At 28.6% G+C, this 22218-nt stretch overlaps 1 protein-coding gene across 1 annotated transcript in view; it reads right to left on the bottom strand.

The window, feature by feature from the left end:
• The window catches only part of LOC107453149 (multidrug resistance-associated protein 1), a 45880-nt gene extending 24488 nt beyond the window's left edge, over positions 1–21392 (bottom strand). The window contains exons 1-16 of the mRNA XM_016069850.5: positions 21295–21392; positions 21091–21182; positions 19821–20000; positions 18117–18242; positions 17902–18039; positions 17608–17724; positions 16734–16795; positions 16530–16646; positions 14441–14572; positions 12259–12433; positions 8989–9243; positions 8041–8106; positions 7771–7908; positions 4355–4501; positions 4189–4273; positions 2095–2288 (exon numbers count right to left, since the gene is read on the bottom strand). Coding sequence (XP_015925336.4) covers positions 2095–2288; positions 4189–4273; positions 4355–4501; positions 7771–7908; positions 8041–8106; positions 8989–9243; positions 12259–12433; positions 14441–14572; positions 16530–16646; positions 16734–16795; positions 17608–17724; positions 17902–18039; positions 18117–18242; positions 19821–20000; positions 21091–21123 — 1965 coding nt within the window. The 5' untranslated portion in view covers positions 21124–21182; positions 21295–21392. The remainder of the gene's footprint in view (positions 1–2094; positions 2289–4188; positions 4274–4354; positions 4502–7770; positions 7909–8040; positions 8107–8988; positions 9244–12258; positions 12434–14440; positions 14573–16529; positions 16647–16733; positions 16796–17607; positions 17725–17901; positions 18040–18116; positions 18243–19820; positions 20001–21090; positions 21183–21294) is intronic.
• Between the last annotated feature and the right edge of the window lie 826 nt (positions 21393–22218).

A 22218-nucleotide genomic window follows, 5' to 3' on the forward strand; every position in this document is an offset into this window, starting at 1 on the left:
ACCTAAAATTTTCATCACATTAAACAAAAACATTTTTTATGATTCAACAAACTGTCATTTATGAATTCATTACTGGCTTCAGATAGGACTGCTTTTAATGTTTTGTCCTACTGTTTTGCAATGTAAGAAAACTGAAATTATTAATTAGAATAATTAAAAATGAACTATCTATCAAAATATATGGATGACAAGAAAAATAAATAAAAGAGAGATAAGATCATTTTTAAAACATACAATTTGATACATATAAATGCCAAATAATACATTGAATCACTTTATTACGTGTATGTAAAGTGACGTCATATTCACTTAAATGAATATGACAAACAACTGCTGATTGCTGATATTACAAAAAATTTCAGAGCTAAGGGAAAATTTCCTTCAGAATTTTAGATTTTCCAGGAGAATTTTCAAATTTCCTGAGAAATACAGATATAAACTATATCTATTTCTGTATTTTCATTTGTGCTTTATTCATGTTTTTTTTTAAATTTTTAAATACTTCTTTCTTCTACTCAAAGGAACAATATTATACAAAAACGGCAAAGTAAAATATATTTTTATTCATTTCTGGTATCTGTACAGAAAAGAGAAAAGTGGACTTCATTTCACCTTTATGTTATGAGAGGGGGACCACCAAGGCATTGGTAAAAGCAGGCCACCTAAAAGAAAAGTTCTTGTGCTTTTTTTAAAAATCCTGCCACATACTTCAAAAGAATGAAGTTTTTGTTAACTACAGATCTACAATGAAGTCTTAATTCTTCTCTTGACAGGTAATTATAGAAATCAATAATCAGTGTTATCAATCAGGCCAAAAACTATTGTCCATCAAGTCAGATTTTATCTCATATCTTGCATCTCAGTCCAGTGTACTAACTGTAGACAAAAACAGTCTACTCTAGATATTGATTTTAAATCAAAATAGTTGTTCAGAATCAAAGAAAAGAAGTAAATATGTTTAGTTTCTTTTTTATTTTTTTATTTTTATTTTTTTATTTTTGTTTTAACATTATGTGTATTTTATTTGTTCATTTGTTGGTTTTATTATGTGATATAATGAAATTTTCACTGAAACGAAAATTTAAACTTCTATCGTGAATTATAATTAGAAGAGACTTTTACTGCATATATATATATATATATATATATATATATATATATATATATATATATATATATATATATATATATATATATATATATATATATATATATATATATATATATATATATATGAGAAAAAAGGGTAACAATCATGGTGAGTGTTGTTAGGCCACGCAGATAGTAGTTGGAAGGCAAAAAATATTTTATTAGCTTCGCATAGTATATTCAGGACATTTTCTATCAAAGGCGGAGCTCAAATTCACACTCTAAAACTGTGTGCTTAATTTTTTATCCTAGGGCAAGTAGCAAAAGAATTTCCCTCTATTTTGTTATATTTGACGGGAGAAGGGAAATCCCAGGGATTACTATTGTTTTATGAACTAGGTAAACTGATTCCCACGAAAATTATAGGGAAAAATGTCCTTACTTTAAATTTATGCATACTTGGGCCAAAAATAGATTTAGAAACAGGATGTGGCTTTCTAAAAGTGTGAGATAGCATTTCGATTTGAATAAATAATTAGTAAAAAATCAGGAGTTGTTTTATAGCAAAGAAACTAACATAAAGAGATTAATAGAAGCTTTTTATGAAAACTGTTACAGTTTGCTACTTCTACTAGGTACTCTGGAGTGCACTTAACTAAACATTGCTTCATGATAGATTTCAAGAAAAGTGGCTTGACAACTATTTTCTTTCTACTGCTAATAGTATTAATAATAAAATAATATTTTAGAAAACTTAGAAAAAATTTATTTCAAAAAATCATCAAAATAAAATGTCAAATATATAGCTTATATTATATAGTTTACACCAAAAATGCCAAATATCTAAGAACCTCAATTTTGATTTTTGTTTGTAGCCCACATTTATTTTATAAAGTGCAATACGTTGTAGTATGTGATTATTTGCACTGAGAAGTAGCAATTTAACTAGCAAAACTAATAAACAAGTACCTCAGCATAATTCAAGTGTTTAGATTGAACACCTACTTTTAAATCCACTGAACCATACATTTTATACAGCTCTCCCAGGATGGAAGAAAGTAATGAAGATTTTCCACAACCTACAGGTCCAATCACAGCAACCAACTTGCCCATGGGAATGTGCAGATTAATATCGACAAGTACGGGAGAAATATCCAAATCCCATGTGAATGTAGCTTGTCTTATTGACACAACTTTTCCTAAATTTTTTAAATGTTATAAATTTTAACAATAGCATAAAAACATTCCATTTATATTTATTATATAAAAATAAATACCATATTAACAATTTCCTAACTTTGAATTTGAATTAAATAACAATTTACCATAACCAATAGCTGAAAGGTATGTCACAAGCTCAGCCTTGGCAACAAACTATCTAACTGGGATCTAAACTCAGCAAGGAATCATGGTGCCTTTTAAATTAGCCATGCCTAAAAGTACTCTTGTTGGTATGGTGTGGAAATTTGGAGAAGGGGTATCAGCTTCGGTGCCATCCATTACATCCAACAAGGATTAAAACTGCATAGTATTTGTGCCATAGCTGCTTAAAGAGAGAGCTCCGGAAAACATGGCTAGGTACAGTACAAAGTAAAATAAATTGAAACTTAAGAAAAAGGTTGTACGACTTAATTAATAAAAATAAAAAGTAAAGTAAAGCATTTTCCCAACAGCCCGAGTAAACCAGGGGCTCGTGGAGGTTAAGGCTTCACAATTTCGTGACCAACGGCATGATTGTGACAATGTGGTCAGCATTGTGCAAAGACCGCCTTTACTTCTCACACAAGCTGGTATCCAGCAATCTGAAGCTGGGTGGGCTTCAAGCCACCATGGGGGATTAACCCCAGGAACAGAAATCAGAAATTATAATATATTTCTTATCTTTATACAACATTATACAGATAAATCAGTAATTAATTCTCTCTTCTTTAGCATTAATAACAATTCGAAGCCGTCTTGGGACAGATTCAACGAGAAATTGGAGAGTGACAAAAGAGTTGTTTCATCCCATTTTTTTTTTTTAATTATAAGTTGTTTCATTCCATATTTTCTTTCATTTTTCAAATACTTCCTTTAATTCTTTAACTTTCTTCTTTCAAGTTAATTTTTCATTATTCTCCACAAACACTAGGTCGGACTGAGATCAGGGGATGAAGAAGACTACTTTAAAATAGTGATTCCATTATCATCAAGCCATTTGACGGTTTGTCTTGAAGTTTAAGGACTAGCATTATTTTGTTCTAACAGAAAGCAATAATCACGGTAAAGTTTTTTTACAGTGGGAAGGAACTTGTGCTAACTGTTCAGAACTCCAATGATCATTTCTTCATGCTAAACACGATATTATATGCTTATCATTTACTGAGAAAATGAGAGGTCCTTCAGATTCTGGTCTTCTTTAAGAGCCTTGTTACTTTTTGAACAGTTTTTTCATACGAGAAATTCTAACTCTGTTCTTTCGAGTCCATTGTATCAGTTTTCAAACATCACGAAAAGCCATGCTTATTGAAATTTCAAGCTTCATTCTAGCCTGGAGATAATTCCTCACTCAGATCAAATTTTTAAAATGAAATATATTTTTATACAAAAAAATTTTGATTTGTACTGAGTAATTATGTCGAATAGTTTAATTTCTTTATAAAATCTTTTATATACAAAATAAAATGGTGACAAGAATCACTGAAATTGCAAAACTTTAGAAGTCTCAATTTTTTGTTCCGTAGTCTAGTCATAATTTGGAAGAAAGGCATGCTATTGGTCACACATTCATGCAGAAATCTGTCAAAGAAATGACAATAAATTCTGCTTTAGTTAAAGGAATTCATTGAAACTGGATATATTTTGTTAAAAAGATTATTTTTCCTTGTAACAAAAATTAAAAAATACTTTCTCATAGAATAATTATACTTTATTTTAGACAGTAAAAATTTTTACTAATTTCACTCATAGTTTAAAGTTTGTAAATATCAAAAAAGCATTAAAAAATCCTTCCGTACACTATTAACCAATATCAGTTTTCCAACATTATTCTTGTCCTATAAGTTAAGACATATCCCATAAGATTAGAATAATAAGAATTTTGCAGTTAAAAGTTCTTACCTTCATCAGGAAAATTTCCAACAGTAGTGAGATCTTTATTTTCAAGCGTCAAGAATTTTTTAAGTCTTCCTATGCCAACATTGCACTAAAAATATGTATTGCTTTGAGTTAAAAAAAGTTACACTAAAATAAGGCAAATGAAAAATTAATTCTAAAAATTGATTACTTGAACAATTTCATTTATAGCTTCTGGAAGTTCAAACATAGCATAACGTAACTGGCTCATAAGAGTAAGAGTAACAAACGCTCGGGTGGGATCCAGTACATTGTTACGATCAGCAAGTAAAAATGTAGCAAAACTGGCCGTAGAAACCTAAAAAAAAAAAACTTTTTTTTAACATAGTTGTGGTATTTATACAGCGGCAGCATTTGTAGCTTCACAAAAAAATTTCAAACACCTAAAACCTCTTCCAAAATAAAATAAAAATAAATAACTACAATGCAAAATAGTGAATTGTATTCATGAAACAAAATTAAAACATATATACGGAGAGTAGGTGAGCTTAATGTGTTATAGTTATAAGCTCTTTTACCTCAAAGCTTAATCAACAAAAAACTTTAAAATTGAATTATCTTAGCTTCAGATAGCTCAAGAGAGGGAACAGCTGAATTATGCCAATGTTTTTACTAAATAAAATGAAACTAACCAGTGTAATAAACTAAGTTATATGCAAAAATAAAGGGAAATAAAAAAAATACAGATTATATGACTCCAAAATATTTTCGTAAAACAAAACACAACTTTTTTTTATTTCCAGGTTTAATTCATATTTCCAGTTCATCTCCTGGCCTTAAATATATAATATTTATTTACTACAATATAGCCTATTTTATTTCAGTTCTTGTGGCATACATTTTCATTCAATTTAATTCAAAAAAAGTATTGTAAAATGATGAGGGATCCCTGTGTTCACTCAAACTCAATTGGGCTCACATTAAAAAAAAAGTTTCTTGTTAATATATCTATTTATATAAAAAAAATTGCTAGCAAAAAAATTCCATTTTTGTCCTTTTAGCAAGAATTTTGTAAGTCTTAAAATTCATCCTTGTCACACTTCTCAGGAGCTCTATATTATTATAATACATTTATAAAAATTATTCTATTTAAAAATAAAATTAAACATCGATCATCTTAATCATAAGTATATATTTTTCAGTAAATAAACTAAATTGAACAGTAGTTTAAATCATAATCAGGCATGTAATTAGGCTCTAATGTAAAATTCATAACCGATCATTTAATAAATATAACAAAGATAATTTTGTATTGTTTGATATATGCATTTAAAATCATTTTTAAGAATGAATAGCCCCATTTTTACTCATGATGGTATATTACAAAGTTGTAGCATGCTATCAAAAGCTGTAAAACAAAACATTCAAAAAATGATAATAACAATAAGTTTAAAAGAGACAGTTGTAATATTACGCACCTGAAGGGGGAGGGGTTTTATGATTTGCTTATTTTACTGACAAATGAGGAGAGTTTGAGCATTGCCAATGAAAAACTCTAAAACACTTTTGTTTTCATATTTTTTTATGCTGTAGTTAGTTACAGTTAATTTACATCGCAGTAGAGCTGCACGATGGGCTTTTGGCTATAGTTGTAAAATATCTTTAGAAGTTATTACTTAATATTTGAAGAAGATATATTCAAACTCTGTTTTGGTAATGGATATGTTTATGCTCATTCTTACTGTATCTTATATGCAAATACAGTGATCCCTCATTTTTCATGGTTAATGGGGACCAGAATCTTCCGCAAAAGTTTAAAAACCAGGAAGTAGGATTTGCCCCTAGGAATTTCCGTGTATGCGGGTAAACGAATGTTTTAAATATGTAAACAGTATTTTTACTCTACACATTTAAGACAAAAATTACAACAGTATACGTATTTACTTAAACGTACCGGTGTAATTAATAAGGTTAATTACAAAACTTTATACAGTATTAAACATTAATCAACATTGCTTTCTGAGAGAGGCGAAGAGTCTTGTGTTGGTGGCAGAGGAGAGGCTCTCACTTGACTCATAGAAGCTTTAGACTCACTCAGAGACTCTTCTGCTGAAGCCTGGATAGTCGTGCATCGCGTTTGGCCATAATTTCTTCCAGCTAGATTTCATGGTCTCAGTCTTCATGTCCTTTTAATGCTTGCTGAATATTAGACAAACATGAGGCAATGTCATAACTGCACCAGTATGCTTTCTGACGTCCGAGATTCTCTCAGAATATCATATCTGTATATTAACAACTCAAAAAAAAAAAAGAGAAACGAAGTTTCTGAAGAAATATTTATTTAAAAACATCAGTAATAAAAATGTCACAAACAGGGTGACGAAAAGAAAAGAAAGAATACCCAAATGATCTGCTTCAACAGAAGCTTAAATACAGATAATGGTTGACGTCATGATCCACGCAAGAACGACCAACAGCAAATGAAAATAAACTGGCCGATCCCCGCAGACCATGACGTCACCAACGCAAGTTGAGTGCATGAGATCGACGACCGAAAATCGAACCTCATACCTTTTAGCCTCTATTTGTCTAACACTTCCAAGTTGAATTCGTCATTGGAATCGTCAAATGCCGAGATGAGGCCCTTCATCGTATAGCGAGTGTAGAGTGCCTTAAAGGCACGAATGACACCTTGAACCATCGGCTGAATTAGAAATGTAGTGTTCGGAGGCAGAAACTCTATCTGCACACCATCATATTGCAGGTTAGCTGCATGGCCTCCTGCACAGTCCATCAGGAGAAGGACCTTAAACGTGAAGCCCTTTTCAGCCAGATACAGCTTCACCTGGGGGAATGAAGCAATGGAGAAACCATTTAGGGGTCAGAGCTTTCATTACCCAGGCCTTGGAGTTATGCATCCAGAACACGGGCAGAGCCGTATTTTTTTTTAATGCCCCATCTCTTCGTTTGAACATGCAGGGATCCTTCTCCCTCCCCTTAGCATAAACATGAAACAACGCTCCTTTCCGCAACGTGGCTGCTGACATGGTTGTATTTCTTCATTTTTATTTTTTGATGAACATTTTGGAAAAACCCGCAAAGCACTGAAGCCGCAAAACATGAAGCGCGAAGTGGCGAGTGAACATTGTAATGCAATCACACAAAAAAAAAAGATCAAAAGCTTATTGTCAGCAGTTAACTAGCAGCTGGCAAGAAAGTAACAACATTTATTAAAATATTTTAAAAAATTCCAACAGGATTAGCTAAAAAATAAATACAATTCTGAAAATAATTTTTTTTTTTATTTAAATCCCAGTTTATAATAAAAATAATTTCTGATTATTAATACACTCCTGTCTCAAATCACTACAGACCGAAATTGCGCCTTTACAGACCAAAATTCTGCTATGAAAAAAAATATTTTACTAAAAACCGAAAAGATTGAGAGATTTTTCCAATTCTCATAAAAATTTCATAATTATCCAAAAGCTTTAAACAAATTCTTTTCCTTTTCAGCAGAAAGAGTAGATTTGTTTGCATTGGAGATTTTCACGTAAGCATTGACGAAATAGGTGGCACATTTTGTTGCCATAAAAACACTAACACATCAGAATAAAAGATACCTACCATAACTGGGGCACAAAAGAAAACGAACTGCTCGATAGCAAAGCAAATCTGGTCATACAGAATTAATTTCAACTCTTCTCTTCTAGCTTTATCAATTTTTCTAGAAAAAGATATTTCCCAGGCATACAATTTTAGAATCTAAACAAAGATTAAAAATTTTCATTGTAAAAAATTAGAATCTTTCTTTTAAACACAAATATTAATTTTGGTATCAATAAATACAAAATATATAATCAATAATTGTAAATTAAGAAATAAAAAAAAACTTACCTTTATACCACTAAGAACTTCAGTCATATGCTTCAAACGTGTGTCTTTAAGCTTCATATATTTCTCCTGTCAACAGAATGAATTTAATTTATAAATAAACATAGTAAATTACAGTTTTTATGAAATAGTTTCTACCAGAACTACTTCAGTTAATCAAAATATTCGGATTATAGAGATTATCATAATTTTTTTAACCTATTCTTATTAACAAATTCTGGCTACCATGGCTTTTTCAAAGAATGGTGTTTTACAGTATATGAAACATAATTTGAAATGACACTTAATAAATTTACTTTTATCGACTAAGTTTAAAGACATTTTTTTTAAAAATTAATTACATAAGGATTTTTTTGCACATTGATAAAAAGAACTTAAAAATTAGAAGGAAAAAAGATAAATAAGGAGATAATGATTATAGAAAAAAAAAAGGAAATTCATGTGCAAATAAATTATGGCAGCACATTAGTAAAAAAGAAAGAACAAAAACTAAATACGACAGCAAAAAATTTTATCTATTTTGATTAACAAAAGTATTCAGATGAAAAAAGTTTGGATAATCAAGGCTAAACTGTATATGCTTAAAATCAATTACATAAGGATTTTTTTTCACATTCACAAAAAGAACTTAAAAATTAGAAGGAAAAAAGATAAATAAGGAGATAATGATCATAGAAAAAAAAGGAAATTTATGTGCAAATAAATTATGGCAGCACATTAGTAAAAAATAAGGAAAAAAAACTAAATACGAAAATATTGCAAGCATATAATACAGCAAAATATTGTATCTATTTTGATTAACAAAAGTATTCAGATAAAAAAAGTTAGGATAATCAAGGCTAAACTGTATGTAAAAATGTTAAAAAGGCTAAACTGTATGTAAAAAATGTTAAAAAGTATTCGATAAGAAAATTATGATAAACTTGTTTCCATATGATACATAATACTTACATTAAGTCTTGCACCAACTCTAGCTAAGCCAATACTAACAGGAAATAACAGAATTATAACTACAACACCAGACAAACTTGATGGTCCAATGTATTGATACATTATTCCGACAATCAATATTATTTTAATAGGACAAACAATACACATTGAAAGATTCCAAGTAAATTGGTAAACTCTTTCTGCATCAGTCGATAAAAGATTTGCTATGTTTCCACTTGTTAGCCCTTTTCTTGATACTGTTGATAACAATAAATTCTAAAAACAGAATGATATGAGTTAGCTTTAAAATTGTTTTCGACACATTTTTCAGCAAATAAAACAAAATTAATGAAATTACAATTTTAAAAAATTCTCTGCACAATTTGGTTTTTTAATAGTTACAAGTAGGACTGGGTGATATTAGAAATTATATATCGTGATGCATCGTCAGTTTTGCATCGCGATATAGTATTTTTGAATTTCATTTACTTGTAAGGCACAGAAAGTCAGATTTCTATCAAAACTTCATACTCAGATTGATTCAAATCAATTTATAAATTTGAAGATATATATGTTTTGCTTAAGAAAGATATTAAACAGATTGACTACAATGTACAAATCTTACTTAAAATATTTATTGAAATGTTTATTTAGAAATTCATAATACGCGTAAAACAAAGTGTTAAAAACTTTTTTTAAAGCGCTTTTGACAAATTAATATTTTCTCTTACTATTATGCATAAATAAGCACATAATTATTAAGTTTGATCGTAATGTTCAATTTCTAAATGAAACGTTAAAAATTATTTGTATGTTTGAAACAAAGTGCTAAATAAATTTTAGAAAAAAAAAACACTTTTAAAACACTATTTTTTATTATTATCATTTCAGTTATTATAGTTCTATTATAGTTCAGTTACGTCACACTAGAGCTGCACAATGGGCTATTGGCGACGGTCTGGGAAACATCCCTGAGGATGATCCGAAGACATGCCATCACAATTTTGATCCTCTGCAGAGGGGATGGCACCCCTGCTTCGGTAGCCCGACGACCTGCATGCGAAATCGAGCACTTTACGGTAGAACAGTTTAGCAAGGACCAATACAGCACACCCTCGGTCCCTACGCAGACTGATCCAAATGGTCACTCACCCGCACACTGACTGCAGCCAGTGATGCTTGACTTCGGTGATCGGCAGGGAACCGTGTCTTAACGATCAGTCCACTGCGGGACCTTATCATTTCAGATAAATAATTCAATTTAAATTAAATAATGACCGAATTATGAACGAAAAACAACGTAAGATTTAATTTCTTAAAAATAAAAAAAATTTCATTTTCGATAATATATTTAGCTAATTAACAAATAATATGAAAAGAATATTTTTTAAAAAAAATTATTATACTCTCTAATAAAACGAAGTGCAAAATGATTTTAAAAAATGAATAAAATACGCAAACCTTTCAAATTTTTTTGTATAAACAAAGTTGATTGACTTATGTCCAAATCCAAATGACAAAAATAAATTTTGTTTTAACTTTATTTCTAAAAATAAAAACAACAAAATTTATAAATTTAAAATCAGTAATAAAAACTCATTAAATTATTAAAAGTTTCACCCGAAAAGTTTTTAATAAATTAAAAGAAAGTAAAAAAATAACCTAACAAATTCAATTCTTTATGGGCGCCTAAATTAGATTGCCGATAATTTTCACATTTAAAAATAAAAAGAAGTTTTTTTAAAAAAAAACTTATCTAATTAATGAAGAAACTCTTCTTTATATATTCTTTTCAATAATAGATTGCCTTCAGAACAAGGTAACATCAGCGATCACGAAGTTAGTCCCACTGAAAATAATCTACAAGAAAAGTCGCGACAAAGAAAAAAAAGCTAAGAGGTGCGAAAAGGAACATGCGATATAACGATATGTGTTCTCAAAACTCTGATTCTGATTCTACAGCTCACCAATCAAGGCCATTTACACATAACGAAACGAACATCGTCTTCCACAGCGCGAGTCGACATCGGAACGTAAGAGAAGAGTCTTATATCGCTATATCGTTTTCTTATATCCTTGCCTGTCTTAGATCGCTATATCGTTTTGCGCTCGTTGTCTTTACTCGACTGCTTAAATCAGATTTCTGATGCATCGCCTTGAATGAAAGTCGCTGTATCGTCTTGCCGATATATGCGTTAAATCGATATGTCTCGATACATCGATTTATAGCCCAGTCCTAGTTACAAGATAAAAAAATAAGCAATTAAATTATGTGTGTATCCAAGGTTTATTGAAGGTTGCTAATATTCACTTAAAAATAAGTCTTTTTAATATAAAATATTCCTTCTAGCATTTTTTTTTAATGCTTGATATAAAACACAAAAAATAGAGCAGTTATATATATTATTCACAAGGTCCCCCATCAGGGGGGAAGGTGGGCTCACGATGCGCCCACTTATAGCTTGGGGGGGAATCTTTACACTAAATAAAACGAATAGTTTGGGGGGGAATTTAGACGAGATAATTATTTTGTTTTTAAGTACATAAATAAAAGAAGCAACGTAGCACTATTTCGAACAAGCTAACATGAAAGGGGGAAGTTAGCAAATTTTTTTTTGGGGGGGGATGAATGCGCCCAAGAGCTTGGGGGAGATGGGGGCCACTGATAAGGAATATTGTTTAGAAGCAAACCAATAATACACATTTTTTTTGTTTATTCCCAAAAACAAATGACAAAGTTGTTTACTTTTATAAAAAGAAAAAAAAAATCTATATTTGAGTTTTATTTTCAAACCATTTTAAATAATTTTAACATATAAACAATTAGCTATACAAAGAAAAAGATATAGTAAATATAATGAAAATAAAAATAATGCAATGGATCGGACGCCTGGAGCGAATGAGTGATGAAAGAGCAACAAAGGAAATCTATATGGGGAAAACTAGAAAAGAAGTGAAAGATAGGAATTACCAGAAAAGATGGCTGGATGTGGTAGAGGGAGATCTAAAAAAGATGAAAATCATAAAAAAGAAAGATAAAAACCAAGTACAGGAAAAAGAGGAGCCATGTGGTAAAGGAGGCCCCCTCATGGATGCCCGTAATGCCGAAGAATAAGTAAGCATAAACAAGTAAAATATAGAGTGAAATATTTAATTTCTGCATAAAATTTTAAAAAAGAAAATTAAAATAATGTGTCTTTTTGAAATTGTATAGACATGTTGATGTTTGAAATAAATAATAAATTATGTAAGTTGAATCTTAAACAGAGATGCAATAAAAAATGGCTTTACCTTCCTAAATATAGAATTCATTAGAGCTGACTTCATTTGTACCCCACAACTCATGAACAGATAAATAGCATTATTTTGTATAATTTTTCCAACAAAATCCACTGAAAATATTATCAAGGCATAAAAGTATCCTCTCCAGGGATAATCATCATGTTCCGCAAAATCAAGAATACGACTAAAAATTACAAATTTCTTTTTAATGAAAATAAATGTAATTAAGAAATACATCACATCATATTAGAAAAACATGCTTGACACTAGCCTGGCAATAACCTCATGTAGTGTCAAAGCTTGCAAACATTTCATTTCTTATATCTGATAACGTGATTGTTAAACTCTTAATTTGTGAATTTAGGTTTAAAACTTATTGGAATAATAATAAAAAAATTGAAAATTGTACTGATTCTAATGTGGAGCAATAATAAATTAATATGATAAAACATTTTAACGAAATAAAGATTAAAAAATTTATTCTAACTTATAATGGCCTTGATTCAACATCAACACAACTTTAAGATATAAAATATTATCAGTATTTTTACAACTTAAAAAGTTTATGCGATTTTTCGCAATATGAGCATTAGTATTTTCAGAAAGTCAACAACCAAAAAGGAATCGAAATTAATAATGAAATCAATTTAATCAAAGTTAAAATATTTCTTTTTTAAATTAATTGATAAAGGGTCATTATTAATTGCCAAAATCTGATATAATATGCCATAAAGCTTTTAAAATTACATTGCTCCACATGCCTGGCCATGTGAAAATTCCAATCAGGCATTCACCTGATACCTTTACAAATTACATTGCTCCAAATCAGGCATTCATCCGATACCTTTAAAATAACATTGCTCCACATGCCTGGGCATGTGAAAATTCCAATCAGGCATTCACCTGATACCCTAATATGCTAATCCAGGCATTTAAATATTCAAACAGAAATACTTTCAAATAACAAATAAGCACTTCTCGAACTTTGACAAAAAATTGCTAAGATGTTGGGCGAGGTAAATAAATGGCAACAAAGGGTAGGGGAAACATTCATTATGACCTATAACACTTGAATATTATTGAATTTAATAATTAAATAAGAATTTATTAAACAATTTTAGATTTTTTTTTCCTTTGTTTACCTACATTTTTTTAAAACGAAGTTTAACCCTATTGCTACACACAAGAAAATAATTATAAAAGTTTATAACATCACTTTGAAGGAATATGTTGAAGTGCATGCACTTGTCTATAGAATTTAATAATTCTGATAATATCACTTCTTTTTTAATAAGAATGCTCTCTGCCTTAACTCTATCAAGGATAATTCTAGTTTGATATTTGTACTACTTACCATTTCTGATTTAAATTTAAAATGAAATTGCTGATGTAGATGATGCTTAACATATTTTTTGAAAGGTTAATAATAGGTACATTCATATGTTGTTGTTTTTTTTTTTAATAATATGAAATAGAAAAAAATGTTTGGTAATATACTTGCTTGAGCATGTAAACATTTTGTGATTTTTTCAAGAATTCATATGCTTTCTTTAACATGAAACCAAAAAACATTTTCGGGCATGCATTTTGTAGACAAACATGCCTGTCTGGTCATGTAATTTTGAGAATTTTTCGCCTCCCAATGTAATGACCCGGGTTCAAATCCACACAGTAGCTGGTTAATATGATTTCTGCTCCCGGTTAACATCAATTACTGTGTTAGAATGTATAATATCCTCAATGGTAGATGGATCATGGGTTAAATTTCCCTTGCTGTCAGGCTAACCCGGTGAAATTTTTATGGTTTTCCTCTCCCTGTAACCCAAATGTGGGTCAATTCAAATACAAAAATCCTCCACAAAAAACTAGCTAGTCTCGATCCTTGATTCAAGAGTTCCCTTGTCTTCTGGATTGGGTTCTAAATTGCAAGGCTACAGAATTACATATTGATAGTCTTAAATTCTGAATTGGGTTAGCTGTTCAACGTTGGTTATAAAATAAAATAAAAACATGCTTGTCTGAGCGTGTTAAAATATTTAAATCTTTGAGCACTGGTGTATAATTACAAAATTATAAATTTAAAAAAAAAAATTATAGTATTTTAAACTTCAATTTTTTTTTCTTTTGACTGGCTGAAATTTTACAAAAACTAAAAATAAATACTTATTAAAGGTTAAAAATAATAACTTACTCTAATAAAAGAGGTGGCAGCAGAAGAGTTATAATAAATAGAAAATCACAAATTAGTGAAATAGTAACCCATGGCCAGAAGGATTTTACCAAAGCCCACATAAGATTATGAGATTTTAGTAATTCAGGATAACTGTAAAAAATAATAACAAAATGTAACACTTTAAAAACCAATCTAAAATCAACTTTACCAAATGTATAAAAAATGTTAAAATAAAATGTTTAAAAAAATTATATTTTTTAAATTAGACTAAAAAAAATATTTTTTCTTTTACCTAACACACCTAAAATGAAAAACAAAGGTTATGTCATTTTTGAAAAATATGAAGTTTCAGCGTTGATAGAAGTACATTACACAAATCAGTAACTCCATTTTTTCAGTTTTTGGTTTGTTTTTTTTTAATTTTCTTTAAGTATATTGTCATAAATGGATTGAAATTAAATGATTTTGCTTGCATTTATTGACTTTTACTTGCATTTATTTGATATTTTTTTATTCTCACAATATCTGTTAAGCATTTGTCATAATCATTTACATCTGAAACTAAAAATTGTCATCCTTTTTTTATTCTGTTTTGAATTTTGTAGTTTTTTAAAGAAAAGGTTTTTGAAAAATAACAGTGGAATTCAGTGTTTAATTCTCAAATTTTAATAGAAATGTTAAATTTCTCTAAGGAGTTTTTTTTCAATAAAACTTTAATTAGATTCAGCAATAAATATTTTTTCTACATTTGTTTGCCACGGAAAGTTACTGGGAGTCCCAAAAATAACTGACGATACGAAAAATCTATTTAAAAATATAAGGAAATAGAAATGCACCACTTGCTGTCTTCTGCTTAGGTAACAAAGTTTTTTCCCCAACCTTTAAAATTAGTTACCAGTTTTGTAAACAGAAGGTTTTGATAACTAAGAAAAATTGCAATAAAATGCTTTTAAAAATAACCACCATTTTGTAGCAACAATGTAGTTCAGTCTGAGAACAAAACTGACAGATACACATACGAATATTTATTACTATAAAATATTCGTATTGACACATACAAATATTTGTATTGTCAAGCAACAGATAAAATCATTTTACAAATTTTCCAGACAACACTGCAGTAAACTTGATAGTGGGCCATTTTTAAACTCCTTGCATTTATGCAATTAAAGAGCAAGGTGGGAATAAATTGAACTAGAGGAGGTTACCTGAAATTTTATAGAACTATAAGAGGAACAAAGCCATCTATGAAACAATAACATCCTTTTTCACAAAAAAACCATTTTATATGCATTGGACCAAATTAATTATTGTTTTATAGTTAGAGCCGACCACAATAAATCTGAGATGAGCATACACATGGTATTTCCATTTAAATGAATATACAGAAAAAAATATTTTATTATAAGAGTTAGATTAATACTGATTTGAATCACTAAAACTATTTTTATATAAAACTGAACTTAAAAACAACTGATTAAATACCTTTAAAAATTTTCGAATTTTGTACTACTTGTGGTTTAAAATTTTGCCAAAAAAAGGACAGAGTGGCATATGACAGTTCAGAGTTATTAAAAACGTTGCCTTATCCAAGAAGAAAAAAACTGCTTTTTCCTTATTAAAGAATATTTTGGGCATCATTGTATAATTTTGTAATCTTATAATTTCCCAATTTAATGAACAAAATTGGAGATCTAAGTCCTGAATTTAACAATGAGGGGTTTTTTTCTTTGAGGTTTTTTAAAATTTATGCCAATAAACCTACAATGTTTTTAATAGTTATAGCAACAAAATTCAATCACATTTCTTGGTTATTAAAAATTTACTAAAAGTACATGTTACAGCAAAGCATCCCTCTTCAATACAAGATATGCTGGTCCATTAACAGCCCTGTACTTTATAAATCAATAAAAATTTAAAAGTTTTATTAAAAATCTTCATTTTTTATAAAAATTGTTGCTAGAATTTTGGACACCCTGCAAAGCCAATTAAATAATTAATAACATTAATTTCAAAATAAAAAAACACTTTATATACATATTAATGTTAAATATATATTTCAATGATTAACTGTCAATATATACAGAATGAAAGCTCACACACTTACTGATAAAAGTTCCAATGATTTGTAAATGCATTATAACAATACTTTGTGGTAAGTCTGATACTAATTAATCCAAGATCACAAACTGACAGAAATTTCTGTGTACTTAAATAAATATACCTGAAAATAAAATATATATATATAAGTTATGTAAATATTACAACAGAGGAAAATGTATTTATTATAAAACGAACAATTTTTACATACTTGTTAAACCATGCAAATGAGAGGAATGAAAATATGGATACATCATCAATAACTTTACTGGGCTATAAATATATGCAAAATAAATTTATATAATAACATCTACAGTTATTCAGATTAAATAAATTTTCAGGTAAATAAATTAAGTCGGAAGCAAAGTTGAACAAACATTTTTGAATGAAACATTTTATTGCAAAATGTAATAAAATAAATAAAATGTATAACTTATGAATACTAAATTAAGCAAAGCAATTAAGCGAGGACTATAAAAAAACAAATAAACATTTAAACAGAGAAATTTAACTTTTTGTTTAATTAGTCTTATTTCAATTAGTTTCATATAAAATGATTTGACTCCATTAAATTTTATTATGAGCGGGTTATAGGATTATCCAATATGCAATTAAGAGAGGAGAACTGCAATAATTTACTGCAATTTTCAGGATTTTAACAAGAGGCTAAATTTAATGCTAGTAAATGAACAGGTCAGAAAATGCAGCATTCTTAAAAGTTTCAAATTATTTTGGAGTAATGGGAGGTTAGTAACATTAGAATTTAATTGCATTTTTGACAGTGGACAATACAGCTTTATGGATTAGTACATTACTCCTCTTCTGAAGTTGCATTTTTGACAGTGGACAATACAGCTTTATGGATTAGTACATTAGTCCTATTCTGAAGTAAATAGTGTGGTATTAAATTATATAAAGCTATTAACTTTTTATATTTTATTTAGTTACTTACTAATAACTTGTTATGGCCTTGTATAGAAACAACACCAACAATTATTAAATAATATAAAATAATTAAAACTCTGTTAGTACATAACAATAAATTTGAAGTTAAACAGAAATGTAATGAAAAATAAATGTTATACCTGTAAAGAATTTAAACTTTTTTCATCAGCAAAAACAGATAAAATCAACTGCACATATATAAATGGGTACACAATCATACTCAAAACAAAGACAGTTTCTGATGTAGGTTTTAAATCCTGTAACATACATACATGTATAAAGAAATTTATTAACATATCAATGAAAACAGTTACAATAACAACCTTGTCAAAAAATAAAAGACGGAGAGAAAAAACTCAGTGAAAATTAATACGTTGAAAACATAAAAATTATCTTACTACATTATAATGCAATATATAGTTGAAATAACTTACTAAAACAAAATAGTTCAATATTGCAGATCTATGGAGAATTAAACTTATTAATGAGAAACACAACCAAAATATCGACAGCAAGTATGATGTAGTGACACCAGATGTTCTATGCCTCAATAAAATTACAGTAGTTGTAATCTGTAAAATGTAACAAATTTAATCAAAAATGCACTGAATAAAAATGCAATAATTAATAAATAAATAAAAATTCTTACAAATAAAATAACCCTTGAACATGATGATAATATAACAGAGTGAGGTACATTGAATGTTGTGACTTTCTGGCATATGACAATGCCACACCACATAATACTCAGTATTAGTAAACTTAGAGATAAAACCTAAAAAAATATAAACATATACGTGAGAATGTTTTTTTTTAAAAATTGTGATGAATTGAATTATAAAATATACATTCATAAATAACAAAAAACTTGTAGACTTCTTAAACCATTAGTCTTGATAGCCACACTCGTAACATCATACCTCATTTGTCATAGCGTGACTGTCAGATTTTCTTTATTTACTTTTTATAAGAATATGGTTAATAATGCATTTTTTCAACGGTAAGGAAACATTTTACATCAGTAATAAAAGTTATAGTGAAAATAAAATTTGTAAGTCACTTTTCAAAAAATCTGTGAATAATGATTTTAATTGGTGCTAATCTAACGTAATATTCATGTAAAATTTGAAACTGTGATTATAATTCAAAAATGCTTTTCTATTAATTATTCATAGTTACGATTAATTATTCATTTAAAAATAATGTAGAGTTTTTAAAGGAATGCAATTATTTCAAGAATAAAATTTGTTTATGTGTTAAAAAAAAGTTTACAAGTCAATGTAAAGGCTACTTAACAAGCTTTATTAAATTTTTACATGCATATTTAAAAATACAATATTTTTCCATACAATCCATATAAATATACATTTTTCATTGCTCAATTAAAAAATTATACTAATTAAAAATCAATTAAAAGTATTACAGACATACACACAAACAATTTAACAAAAATGCAGATATAAGTGTTTCTAGCTTTGCCAGAGCCCAAGGTCAAGAAAACTGCACAACTGAGTTTTAGTTAGCTTTGAAATTTAATTCAAATACAAGATTTAAGAAACGCACTGAATATTGATACTTTGCTTACTTTTATCTCTTTTTAACATATAAAAAAAAGCATTTAAAGCTGCTTGTTTTCTAATTTATAACTGTATGTGAAATGTTGTATATTATGTTACTTCAAAAAATATACTATTTTACAAGTATTTATACACACCTTTTTTGCTTTAATTATTTGAATAAATTGTTCTTTATTAAATCAAGTGATTAAATTCAAAATTTTTATTTGCCTTGTAAACATACACATTATATGTTAGTAAAGAAAGTGATTTTATGACTTTTTTAACTTTCAAACTGTATTTTAGTGAACATAAGCGCATGTGTTAACTACAAAAAATTATAAAAATGAAAAACACTCTTTTTTTTTCACTTAAACAATTTCTCTTTTATCTTACTATTTTTTTCTTTTTTAATTTTTCATTATTTAAAAGAAAAAGTAAAAGAGCTTTGATGTTTTGTCCTTTCACAGAATGCACTTAAAATATTATAAAATATAAATATTTTCTGATATAAACAATAGAATAATACTTTATAAATAAATCATAAAATTAAAAACAATAAAAAATTTCTTAATAATCAATTTGAAACAGAACAAGAGGAAGTGGATAATAAGGCTTCCAGTTACTAATCCAATTTTTTTCAGTAGATCGATATATCCCTTCACTAGTAATATTTTATACAATCAAACAATTTAAATATTTGAACAAAAAAACAACACACAAATATATGCAATAAAGATGGTATGTAAAATAATTCTTGTTAAAAAAAAAATAAACATCAATATAAAAAAAATTACCAGTTTTGAAATATTCAACCATGTCCATGGTAGATATCTTTGAGATGAAGTCTTTGGAAGTAAAATAATATTAATAAAAAATATAAAACTAAACATCAAAGATGGAGCAGAAACCAATGCTGTGTCTTGAAAACATTGTGAGAAATCTGGGATTTCACTATACCAAGTCTTGTTAAGATCCTTGAAAAACAAAAAATGAGTATTTTAAATTAAATAACAAATAAATAAAATAAGTCAGACCAAAGAAAACACACAAAACTGAACCATAGTACAAAATTTTCTGTGGCCCTTCCTGCAGAAAGTCTTATTTTCATATTTTGTAGAATTTTTGAATAGAATTTATCAAAATTGTAGGTTTCAGGCTAAGCATTATACATAAAGGAATTCTTGTAAATTATGTTTTTAGAAAATTCAGGAAAAAATGTTTAATTTTTTAAGGATATTTGACAGGGTCTACAGCCCTGGGTAATGTTCCTGTCTCCCTCCTTTGAGTATGGCTTTGAAATCAAATGATAGCAAAATGCTTCACTTATATATATTAATTATACCTATTATTTTACAAGAATAATTTTTTTATAATTTAAATTAATTTAATCAATTCCTTTAAATTCATTCACTTAATTTGTAAAAATAATCATAAATAAAAATACATAGAAAAGATGATTTTTCACAACAAAATAATAATTATACCTAACATATAACACAAGGGATTAACCAAATAATAGATTTTCAGAATTTTTTCAAATTTGCTTACAAAAAAAAAATAATAATAATAATACTGAATTAAAAATGTTTTAGAAAAAAATAATTGCTTTTAAATATCATACCATTCTTCTAAGTAATGTATCCAACAAAAATTGTTTGCTAGCTGTACAAAATGTAAGGGCTAATTTTAATATAATTTTCATAAAAAATATAAATACAAATAGAGATTATACAGACTTTTAAGGGGAAAAAAGTCTTAAAAACATTTATCTATTTTTAATTCTTCTTGACACTGAAATATCAATTAATAATCAGAATATGAATTTCGATTATGATTGCAAATTCAGTTCTCGTTTGAAATTATTAAAAAATATCTAATGATATTTTTTATTTGATTTTATGCAACGATACATATCAGCAGTTAAAACATTAAAAAAAAGACATTACCGGATAATCTTAACAAAAACATCAGAAAACATGGTAGATTTAAATAATAATTATAATATTAATTGAATCGGAAAATTTTAATCATAACACATAAATAAAAAATATTCACTTGACTAACCCAGAATTTATCATCACAAAAGTTTCCATTCATAACGATCCTTGTTTTAAAAATATAGCATATTCTAACCTTCCTCAGGCGGAAATTCGTTACTGAAATAGGAGAAAAACATGCAGCTTTGTTATACTTTCGTCATTGTCAATCAAATTCAGTAATTCAAGCGAAAATTGCGCATGTGCAGAAACAAAAAAGGGGATGATTTACTTATTTTTGTGTTGAGATAATTTCGGGGAGTTAAATTAAAAATATGAATGAAAAAACATGCACGGAAAAACGAAGGAAGGAAAAACAAAGAAAAGTAAACATCAAGACGTCACCATGGTTACAAAATATGGTGAAAGTTGAGTTGCATAACATTTAACAAATATCTAATACAAATATCTTTCTGCGCCATCTTCGCTTAAATTCAATAAGCACATAAAAGATGCTCGAGCACACAAAAATGTGCAAACGGATTGTGCAAAGTTGTGCAATCCCGCTTTCTCACTTAAAATTGCTCTACCAAATTATGACAAACAGGCATAGGGTTCCTCTATAAACCTTCAATTGCGAACTGACTCCCGAAGAGGTGGATCACACCGTATATTTTGCAGGTGGAGAAAAGTAAGGAATGCGAGCCAGCATTTTTCGTGATGTTGTTGTTGTTGTTAATTTACGTCGCACTAGAGCTGCACAATGGGCTATTGGCGACGGTCTGGGAAACATCACGGGGGATGATCCGAAGACATGCCATCACAATTTTGATCCTCTGCGGAGGGGATGGCACCCCCACTTCGGTAGCCCGATGACCTGCGCGCGAAGTCGAGCACTTTACGGTAGCACAGTATAACGAGGACCAATACCGCACACCCTCGGTCCCTACGCAGACTGATCCAAGTGCTCACCCACCCGCACACTGACCGCAGCCAGTGATGCTTGACTTCGGTGATCTGCTGGGAACCGTGTCTTAACGATCAGTCCACTGCGGGACGCATTTTTCTTGAAACAAATACAGTGGAGAAAATTTATTTTCGATTTTAAAATTTAGAAATCTAAAATAAAATATTATCTTTCTAATAACGAAAGGCATTTTAAAGTATTTCGACGCTTCGAGTTTGTCATACTTAGTATAATTGCTTAAATTATTTT

The sequence above is a fragment of the Parasteatoda tepidariorum genome, chromosome 5, assembly GCF_982258835.1.
Source record: "Parasteatoda tepidariorum strain Cologne lab strain chromosome 5, Ptep-v5.0, whole genome shotgun sequence".
NCBI classification, from domain to species: Eukaryota; Metazoa; Arthropoda; class Arachnida; order Araneae; family Theridiidae; genus Parasteatoda; species Parasteatoda tepidariorum.